Source organism: Cajanus cajan, chromosome 6 (genome assembly GCF_000230855.2).
Source record: "Cajanus cajan strain Asha chromosome 6, NIPB_CcT2T_4, whole genome shotgun sequence".
In the NCBI taxonomy this organism is placed as follows: Eukaryota; Viridiplantae; Streptophyta; class Magnoliopsida; order Fabales; family Fabaceae; genus Cajanus; species Cajanus cajan.
Genome location: NC_138522.1, coordinates 44,026,558 through 44,038,229, shown reverse-complemented (window position 1 = coordinate 44,038,229; position 11,672 = coordinate 44,026,558). Strand labels below are relative to the sequence as shown.

The 11,672-nt window shown below is 26.9% G+C and overlaps 1 protein-coding gene across 1 annotated transcript; it reads right to left on the bottom strand.

The window, feature by feature from the left end:
* Positions 1-6,436: 6,436 nt before the first annotated feature.
* LOC145959083 (transcription factor bHLH93) lies at positions 6,437-8,255 on the bottom strand. The gene is made up of 4 exons (XM_083077152.1): positions 7,558-8,255; positions 7,278-7,436; positions 6,990-7,154; positions 6,437-6,847 (listed from the first exon to the last, which is right to left on the bottom strand). Exons 1-4 carry the CDS (start codon positions 8,137-8,139, stop codon positions 6,761-6,763), a joined length of 993 nt encoding a protein of 330 aa, XP_082933278.1. The 5' UTR covers positions 8,140-8,255; the 3' UTR covers positions 6,437-6,760.
* Between the last annotated feature and the right edge of the window lie 3,417 nt (positions 8,256-11,672).

The window sequence follows — 11,672 nt, the reverse complement described above, 5'->3', positions numbered from 1 at the left end:
CCCGTTCCAATTTGGGAACGACTCGTTCTAGGCTACTAAATTACTCCTATTGGACTTTTGGGCCCTCAAACAATCTATGAAAATTGGGCTGTTACAGTTATCTTCGATATTAGATGGTTCACGAGTTTTCAGACACAGAAAGTTGTGAAATTTCTAGCATGAAAATATTTTCAGAGTCAAGATTGTTACTAGTGGCCATCATTATGCCACATTTTAGTCTCATGCACTTTTCTCAAGACTAGTTCTTTGTAAATTTTGGCAAAAAGAGCCCTACTAGGCATGCCAATTTGTTTTGGTGGAATTTGATTATGACAATGAATTCAAATAATTTTTAAGTAGGAATCAAAATCTTCTAGAACAATGTAAATTCTTTTTATTCGAACTAGTAACCTATTGGTTTTCAACTTAAAATAAATTAGATAAATATAGACTTGGCATAAATGTAAAATAAAAAGAGTTTGGAGAGAAAATTAATATTAAGAAGTGAAAAGATTGAGTTTAAAGAAGAAATGAAGATTAAGAAGTGAAAATTTTAAGTTTGGAGAAGAACAAATAGGGAGAAAGAAATTACAAATAAATATAAATTACTGGAAGGGAAATAGTGATTGGTATAATAACCCATTGATTATGAACATTATTGATACTTAAGATATATAAAGTGTTAACAAATTACAATATTTATTACATGGTGCAAACTAGTATTTAATTTATTACATGGTGCAAACTAGTATTTATAAAAAATAAGTTATAATTACCAACAAATCTCGACCATGAATAACTTTTGTCTTTAATAATATTTATGGTCTTAATTTTTTAAATGATTAATTTTCATATTGAAATTAATTAAAAATAATTTTTTAATACTTGATCAAAATAATATAAAAAAACATCTTTTAATATTTAGTTAAAATGTTTTTGAAAGATAATTTTTTAATATTTTCGAAAAATGATGATGGTAATAGTAATAAAATAATGATAATAATAATAAAATGAAAGATTTTCTGAACCTTCGTCCATTCTAGGGTAAGATGTACGCTTTTTGGCCGTTACAACGTCTGTTTTCACATTTGAGCTTTCTGGAAAACACCGATCGACGCGCCAAGTCATTGGTCATATCCATAGTTTTAAAAACTGGACCGGTCATCGAACCGGTTAAGGTACTGGGTCAGTGGGTCAAAGGTTGAACCGGTGGGTCACTAGTTGAACCGCATGACTCGGTTTTTATTTATTTTTATTAAAAAAATATTCATATTAAATATATTTTATACTTATAAATTTTAATAAATTCATATCTTATTTTAAATTTCAATTTTTCTATCTTATTTAAAATTATTTTTATTTTTATTTTGTAAAAAATATATAAAAAATTACATGTTAAATTGTATATTAATACAAATTAAAAATATAAATAAGATGTACATATATAATATGTTTGCAATTGATATCACAAAATAATATATGTAATATCTACATATATATTATATTATTAAATATATAATAAAATTAATAATATACTATAAAAGTTATTTAAGTTGTATATTATATAAACAAATACATTAGAACAAGTAGTCATTGTTATATTTAATAAGAATCTTTGTTCTTCCATTAAAAGATTCAATTTTCATTATTATTTTTGTGGTTTATGGTCCCTTAAAAAAAATTTATAAAAAAAAAAAAAAAAGTGGTTGAACCGGTTTGACCCACCGGTTCACCGGTTGAACCGGAAAATTGACCGGTTCAATCCGGTTTGAAACGGGTCGACTGCATAACCGATCCAACTTAAGGTTCGGACCGGCTGGACCACCGGTTCCCGGTCCAACCGGTCCGACCGGCCGGTTCGGTCCGGTTTTTTAAACACTGGTCATATCTGAAAGATTCCCCCCAATTATATAGCGAGAGAGAAGGCTATGGCAACTCAAATTTTAGCTCTCTAGACAGAAAAAATCATAACCAGAAAAAGGTTATTGGATAAGACTTTGATTTGATATTAATAGCATATGACAATGGTATTATGCACTGGAATCTAGATATTTGTTTAGTTATTTTTATATTACATTTTTACTTTTGCAAATTAAAAATAATTTTTTCCAGATAATTAGAAACTATTTTTTTTTTAAAAAAACACAGTTATCTAACAGTGTTTCAGGTTGATTTAAGAGGGATCTCTGGAGAAGGAATAGCTGAGAATTAAGAAAATAACTCATTTGGTGGAGATGATTTAAGGTTTGAGTTCACTACTAAACAAGTGTGTTATTTTTTTGCGACTTTTCTTAAAAAAATGTTTTACGGATTTTTTCAATAATAATTTCATACATTTTTTTGTGAATTTATTTACAAGAAAAATAATTTACAAGAATTTTTTACAAATTTTTTAATGGAAAATAATTTATAATAAATTTTTATAAATTTTACTGTAATTTTATTGTTCATATAGGAATTTTTTTCATGATAAAATTTTGTAAAATATATTATAAGAATTTTTTTTTTTATTTTTTGGTAAATTTTCTTACGAAAATAAATTTATAGGTAATATTTATTAATATTATAATAAATAGTAGGAAAATTTTGTTGGTAATTTTTCATTTGGATTTTTCTGCCAATTTTAATCCATAGGAAAGATAAAAAGATTGTTTAAATTTATAAGTTTAAAAATTAAAGTTTTTAATTAAAAATATTATTTTACTAAATTATTTATAAATATATCATTATAACTAATTTTAATTTTAAATTTAATTAAATCAAATAAAATTTTATAAATATGATAAATTAATAATAGTGAATTTTAATTTAATGATAATTTATAAAATTTAAAATTAAAAGTATTTACTTAACAAAATACTATTCTACGAAATCATTTATAAATATTTTATTAAAATTAATTTTAATTTAAAATATTAGTAAATGAAACATTTATTTTAGTTAAATATATACATTAACGATAGTGAGTTTTAATTTAAAATATTAAATATTCACAAAAAAGTATTTAATTTTTTATATTAAATATATACATTAATGATAGTGAGTTTTAATTTAAAATATTATATTAACTCTTAAAATATTAAATATTCACAAAAAATATTTAATTTTTTTATTAAATATATACATTAATGATAGTGAGTTTTAATTTAAAATATTATATTAACTCTTAAAATATTAAATATTCACACAAAAAAATATTTTTAATTTTTTTTAAATATATACATTAATGATAGTGAGTCTTAATTTAATGATAGTTTAAAAATAAAATTATTTAATAAAAATTAAATACTTTTTTGTGAATATTGAATATTTTAAGAGTTAATATAATTTATAATAATAGAACTTTGTTGTTTAATATGATAAATTAATTTTTTTTCTAAAGACATGGTTTAATTAATATATAAGAAAAATTTAGAGTCTCACGTTGATTACAAATAAGACAATTAAAGAGTATATAAGTAAGAACAACTCTAACCTTACAATTTGATTTTGTAAGTTTTAGTTAGACCTATAACCCGCATTCTAAGACTTCATATTATCTATGAAGTATTACCTAAAGAATGTGATTTTTTAAGAAACTTTCTACAATAATTATTTGATTTTTTTTATAAGAAATTTTTCTATAAATTTTTTTACAAGAAATTTTACAAGAATGTGAATTTTAAAATTTGTTAAAACATATTATTTACAAAGTATTACCTAAAGATAAAGTTTCATAAAAATAATTAATACAAATTATATTTTTTACAAATTTTTATACAAAATTCGTATAAAAAATTATATCTAATAAAATAAATTTTAGTAGTAAGTAAGTTTAAGGTGAATTCCACATAATGAGGATCACGACGAGTAGATCCCAATGGATATGTGACATTTTATGTTCAAAATCTTATATTTGGTGGATGTTAATGTTCCATGTTGTCTTCATATTCTAACATGTTCTCATGTTTGTGCACTATGCTATTTAATATTCGAATATGTTTGCTAGTAATACAATATGGAACGCACGAGTCAAGTAGTATAGTTGATTATACTTTCATAATTAATTATATATGTTAATATATTTTATAAAAATTATTTTATCTTATTTAATATAACAAGAGAAGTAAAATAATAATTGTATATATTATATATTTGAACATAAAAATCTATCTATATAAATTAAATATAATTTTCCTTTATTTTTACTTAATTTTATTCTACTAAATAATTATAAATCCCACTCTATTTTTTACTTATTTTTTATTAAATCAATTCTCATTTTTTTTTCCTTTCTTCCAAATAAAACATAAGTAATTTTTATTTCTCTAAAAAAAAAAAAACTTCTCTACACGCGTAATCATAAAATGAAATCTCTATTATTATATTTAAAAAACCTTATATATTATCTACTGACTCTGAACAGCGTTCATATTTCTATATTTGAAAGCGGAAGGAAGGTGTATGAATTTAGGATGCCTCAATGGTTTTGTTTCACGTTTGTTTGTTACAGTTACAGAATGTGAACAAGGATAGAAGTACGATGACATATGCAGTATCACTGAAATGACAGCTTTGGAGTTAGTACTAACATGCAGTAATAATATCTTATACCTGAAGCCTGAAGCTTTTGGATTTATTTTATTTAGATTGATCGACATGTGCACGTTGCCTTCTAATTTCTATCGCATTCATGTTTCGGCTTATAGTGCCGACCAAAAATGATTGAATTTACCCTCTCTAGACACCGTTCAAATCGATCCCAGAAATTCACAATTTCATATTACAACCTCTTATTTTTGCTTTAAATGATATTGCATGTTTTCAGAAGCAATATCTGTTGTCTCCACTTTGCTACTTGTAGAACTGTTTATAGTTAAAGATTGTGAGTCCATCGGGAAGTGGAAGCACGATCTTGTTTTTATCAACGAGAGTGGCATGCTAAATTGGTTCTTTTTACGATGGTTTATACTTTATATGGTATTGTTGATTCATATTGGTTATAAAATCCATTTGTTTAGTAAACTTTGGAGGAATCGCTGTTGAAAAAGGAAATATTGAGGAAAAAAGTTAACTTTTCCGTGTCACTTTGTCCACACGCCACTATGTGTTGAAAGTAAAAAAAAAAGTTTGAGAAAATTAAAAAAAAAAAAAAGAGAGAGAATAATTTTATATATTGGTTTGTTTGATTCAAATTACAGAGAATTTTTTTTTTAATCTTTAGTTATATATTTAATTGAAAGAAAAAGAATATAATTATGAACATAAATACAATTTTTCCTTATTCTAAATAATCAATATTTAAAAATGATGGGAAACAATATAGGAACATTACAATCAAATGACTATTTAATTTTTCTCACCTTTTCCCTCTTTTCCATTTCTTTCATCTCTTATTTTGTAAATCAAACAAAGATGTAAATCCTATGCTTTCTTGCGCACTTATTTTCACGAGTTTTGACGACGTATCATTCAAGAATTTAAAAGGTAAAATTAAATTTACTTGATGATATATCAAAAGTAAAAAGGAAATTGTTATTCATTTACTTCTAAATTCTTAACATATTTAGTATTTTTTCTGTAACAAAAGATTTTTTTTTGAACGACTTTTTTAAGCACATTCAAAAGAATTAAACAGCTCTTTAATTAGAGATAATGCTAATATATTTTGAGAAATTCTATGGTACCCATCTTATTTGAGAGGGTACCAGTACAGTTTTTTTATATTTTATATTTTTAATAATTTATTTAAATAATATTTATGATATTTTATTCTTTTAAGTTTTAAATTATTTAGTCATTTTATTTTTATTTTATATATTCTAATTTATTTGTAATAATATTATTATATATTTAAATAATTTAATTTTAATAATTTTTTAAGTATATTTTTATCTTTTCACTTAAAATTTTTGAATTTCTATATTTTAATTTTAATAATTTTGAAGTATATTTTTTGTCTTTTTGTCTTAAAAATTTGAATTTCTATATTGTAATTTTAATAATTTTTTATTTCTACTATTTATTAATTTTATTTTTTTTAAATATTTTATAATATTATTAAAATTTTATAATTTTAATCTCTATAATTTATCTTACTTTTTGTTTTATAAGTATAATTTAAATTATTTATTTTATAATTAAATTTTTTTTATGAGTTTACGTAGAAAAATGTATTAAAATCTCTCTTTGAGAGTACCTAACACCTCTCATATATTTTTTACTGCTTGGAATATTCTCAATCGTGGTCTCTTTTTTTCTCAATAAATTCTTCTTTTGTAATTTTTAATCCTCTTTCCTAGTTCCCAGTGAAAACTGAACAAATTAGTAAATTACTAGAGATCACGTTCTTACGTTTACAAAACTGGCACAAGATCAAAAGTACTTAATTATCGATGTCACATCATTAAAAAGAAAAGTGTCTTTATACATAGAAGTTACACAAAGAGATATATTGAAAAGTGGTGTCCGAAAAGAGTACAAACAAAACCCGAACTTTACTCTTATTATTTTGTCTTAACATTTTTGCTTGAGCCTTCACATGCATTCAGGGACAATTACTAGGCTCTCTTCCATAAATTGTATTATTACATTATTACATCCAAATGAACATTTATAATCGGTAACTTTCTCTGAGAATCACACGAATGCGTCCAGCATACTCTGGCAATTCGATAAAAAAAAAATAAAAAAAATTGGCCTCTTATGTGAGACAACAAAACCATTCAACGTTATAATCCTTCTGAGGAATAATAAAAAACTATCCTAAGTTCGCTTGCAGCACTTCTTCCTCTGTTAATTCTCACAAACATCTTCCTCCATATCCTGCATTTCTAAACAACGCTTGTTTTATATCTTCAGAACTCAACATTGTCCTTTGCTCCAATTCCTGCCGCATAACAAACACAATTATACGGTTGGTTACACCGTGCCTCAACCAAAAAATACCATATAGGATGAATACAAAATATGCAACTATATCATAAGGCTTTTTAGGTAGTGCACAAAAACCATGGTACTAATTAATGTACCTCTGAGCATGAAGCCTGCATTGTGAAATCATTGAAACAGCTAATAACACATTGTTGAATCTCAAGTCCTAATGCTTCCAGAGTGTTCACTGTAGATAGTAACAAGCCTTGCTTCCCTGCACAGCAAATTTCCACCCGCGTGTCCACACTCCTCTCAACCTCAAACTGCAAAGTCCAAAAAAAAAATATATAAAAAAATCAATGCAGGATTGCACCAATAACAACTGGGATATTTCATCAAAGATTTATTTCAAAAGGGTCTTGGTATGTAATATGGAAAAACCATACCTTGGGTGAATTTCTCACTAGGATTTCATTTGGTTTCCCATCTTTGAAAATGCCTGCCATGTTTGAATCCACGTCCACTTCTTGTTGCAGATTGTTGATCTTCTCCAGAAGCTCTTTCATGTAATCAATAGTGTCTCCAAGTATAGATGTTCTATCCATCTATGAAAAATAAGCATTCAACAGAATATAAATTAGATCTGAACTTGACGCAAACTAGTTCTGTGAGTATAGTATTAGTATTTAGTACTCATTGAACAAATGACTCTCACTCACTTCATACCTTACTAATCTTGGGGACAATTGCTCTCAGCATTGAGAGCCTGTCGTTTAATCTCTTTCTTCTCCTCCTCTCTGCCATTAGATTCTTGGAGGGTTGCCCCTGAAGCTTCTTTGATCCTTTCTTTCTTTCCAGACCCGTTCCTCCCATGTTGAAAAGTGGCATATCAGAGGATTGTGTTGGCTCCACTTTGCACGTGTTTTGCAGCTCCAAGTTTTTGAGCTCTTCCCCAAGCAAACACGGGTCCTCTTCTTCCATCATGGACAATGGATAATCCTCTTGACCAAGAAATGGAGGGGTGTTGAGTGGTGTGTCAAGGGTGCTATAGTATGAATCGATAATCTGTGGCGAGGATTCATCAAGTAAGGAGCCATAGATTTCATTGAAGGGGTAGTCGTTGTAGCTTTGAGAAACTTGTTGACCACAAGAAGAGTTTGGGAGATAAGGTAGAGAGTTTTGATCAAAAGAGTCAAAACTCCAAGCATTGGAGAACAACTGGTTTTCTTCTATGCTTGGATTGGTGTCCCATGTTTCTCTTCTTAGAGTCATTAGTTCCTCCAAGAAATCATGGTCATAGAGCTCCATCTCTCTCTCTCTCTGTTGTTGTGAATATGATAATTCTTTAAGAAACACCTTTTTAGTTTTGAGAATATGTAGTATAGTGAGGGTGAAGAATTTATAGGGGAGTACAACGAGGGTTGTGGCGTATGGATTATTATATGCAATGTAGTATGTGTGATGATGTATTCATTAGAACCTATGGCCTAAGACAGAAATGGAATCTGCTTTTTTCATTTCACAGCGATTAATGTCTTTTTCACCGAAATCTCTGCAATCAAACACAAACTATATATTTAATTGGTATTCTTGGAAAACTTTGACCCTCGTATCTGTCTGGAAACAAAAAGAATGGAGTTACTATCATAAAACCTGCCAGGTTCTTTGTATGTTTAAAGCTATGCAATATAAATTGTTGTAAACAGAATGGAAAACAAACCCTTTCCACCTCTCTCTCTCAACCCTTGAAAATAATTTCTTAGATGGGTCCCACTCCCCAATGCCTCCAAAATTTGGCATAGCTCACGAATTCAAATGAGTTGGTACTCTTCTTTTGTTCTTTCTGCACTACCTCTCCTATCCAATTCGCTTAATACTTAATTAAATTTGTAATTTCATAGCCAATAAAAAACCAGACTATCAATTTATACTTAATTTTCTAGTTCAAAGCCATTAAGCTAAAAGTATGGAATCATCACCCTCTCGTCACCAGGTAAGAATAGGACATTCTATAACATAATATTTACGTAGATGACAGTATTATTGTAATACAACCTCGCTATACCTTCCAAAGGATTGTTATTTTTTGGTTTATGCATTTAGTTTATAGTGGGAAATATGCAACATCGATCATAGCTTGCACTCTTCAACTACTTACCCTTTTTCTTAAAGTGAAAATTGTTCATGTAGAAGTAATTCACTAGTCTTTTTTCAGTTTTTGGATCTACTCTTACGATCTTAAATCATAATCTTGATCCACTAATTATATGAAAATTGAAGTACTGGTAAGTGTTAACAGTAATTATAGTTCTTATTTGTAACTGTTCATTGAACACCATGCGCAGGTCGAAGATCAAGTGTCATACATGTATATAACACAGGCCTACATGCATCTATTTCAGTAGTTGCACTATTTATAAGCCTAACAACATGCATGTTATATACATATATATATATATATAGGTACATAATTTGCAAGCAGATTATATATGATCCTGGATCTCTTCCTTCGGCATGTCTATAAGTCACGGATTTTCGACTCTTGGAAAAAGTTTATGCTTAATCGTCTCTTGATGAAAGGTTTCTGACTAGCCATAGGTAGAGCATCCTCATCAATAATGTCATTTTCTTTTACGAGCATAGAAGTCGGCTATGGTAATAACTTTATATGTATAGCACGGAATTATACATTCTAAAATGCCAATGGGAAAAATATAAGTCATTTTCGCGTTATGATCATACTGTGAAGAATCTAAGGTACACGTGCTATTGACAAGTTAATCTACAAGCAGCAGGAATTAAATTTACCTATAATGGAAGGTCTAGCCTTATAGCAGAGGAGAGATTGTCAACTAATTTATATAATAAGATGCATGAAAACCCCACCTCTTTTCTAAACTGGCAAATGCACAAGACATTATTTCATGGAAAGAAATAAAAAAGTAAAGAAGATATAAATGCTCACACTGGGTATATTGGCCAATTGTGCTTTATCTTTCAATCGTCAGCCATAGATTATTGACACAATCATTTTAGGATAGCCATTTATGCTTAATATTTTATGGAATAATGCAAATATTAACAACTACGCATATGCTTTAAATTAAAAATATACACTTCACATTCTTAAATTTATACTCGCTCTTTAAATGTAAAAAAAAAAAAAAAAAACTCTTTTTAATTTAAATGTAACTTAAGAATTTTTGCAAGTTAAATCTGATTTTGAATATCAGTAACTTTTCGTAACTTTAAGTCTTTAACCCTTTCTTTACATGTATAAGATTTTTTTTTTCTTTAATTTTTTTACATGCAAAATAGCTGTATCCTTTAATTATGAGTGATAATTTTACTCGAAAAATATAGTATTGACAATTTTTTGTAATATTAATTTGTCACAAGCATAATCGATCGGTTCTTAAAATCATTAAAATCTCATCTTCTTAATGTCTTTGTACTTAATTAATACATCTTCACTTGATAATAATTTTATCAAAAAATCACTGCAATAGACAATTTGATGTAAACTTTATAAAAAAGAATCAAGATAGTTGTTTTCTGAAAATACTTATAGCAAAGACTAAAAATATTTATTATTATTATTATTATTATTATTATTATTATTATTATTATAATTATAATATCAATATCAATATCGTGAAATTATACAATTTGATTGGTTGAAACTGTGATTTCATGGCATTTAGAAAATAAAGAAAAAATTCTATACAAGACAATCCCAAAAGAATAAAAATAGCGTCTACCTATTGCTAAAGTTTTCTAAGTTCACGTTTGAAATTTATTAGATAAACACCGATGACACGATGTTTCCTCTGACTCTGCGAATTACTCTCAGCAGCCATGCTATATAGTATGCACCAAATGATTAAATTTAAACGTGAAAGTCAATCATTACCTTGGAAAGAATTTACAGAAAGTTGTAGTGTAATGAACCAAATCTGATTTGATTAGTATTAATTATGAAAAACTTGAGAAGAAAACCACGCACACAAATTTATTTAATAATTATATGATTTGTTTATACTTGATTTAATTTACTTTATTTTTTAATAATTTTTTTATTATAATCAAAATGTATTCCTTTCATCTTCTTCATAAAAGTCCTATCACTATGTGAATAACAATTATTTCTTTAGTAGAAAATTCCATCCTGTAAATTCATATATTTGTGGTAAAGTACTTTTCTGTTAACTACAGTATATTTACACCAGACCAAAGGGACAATGCCAATGAAATACCAAGTCAATTAACTTATTCAGTTTAATATAAAAATTAACCGGATATAACAAAAGTGTCCCCATCAAGCTTCGCTGTAATCACATTTAATTTACTTTCAAGCACTATTAGTGACTTTTTTTTTTTTTTTTATAACTGTCTTTGTACATACACAAAAAAATAAAAATAAATAAATAAAAAATATATATATATATATATATATATATATATATTTATTTATTTTCATTTAAGTTTGGTCATAATCTAAAGGGCTTTTACCTTATTTATTTTTGACAAAAAAATATTCAGCGCCTACAAGCTGGATTATGGGCGCCTAGCCACGAGTCTGCTAAGTGCTGACATGAAAAAAAAATTAGGGTTTGATGAACCATGTGGGAACGTAATAAACTCTTTGACACTAGTTTTTTTTTAATATTTTTTTAATTTTATTTCTTTTGATGTTTAGCTTATAAATATATACTTATTGCTTAGAGTTGATAAGCAACTAATACTTTTTTACTTTGATGAACCTTCTTGATACTAGAAAATAAAATATAGGTGTTTATGCTTCATGATTTATGCATGAGCCTTTGGTTCTTTATGATTAT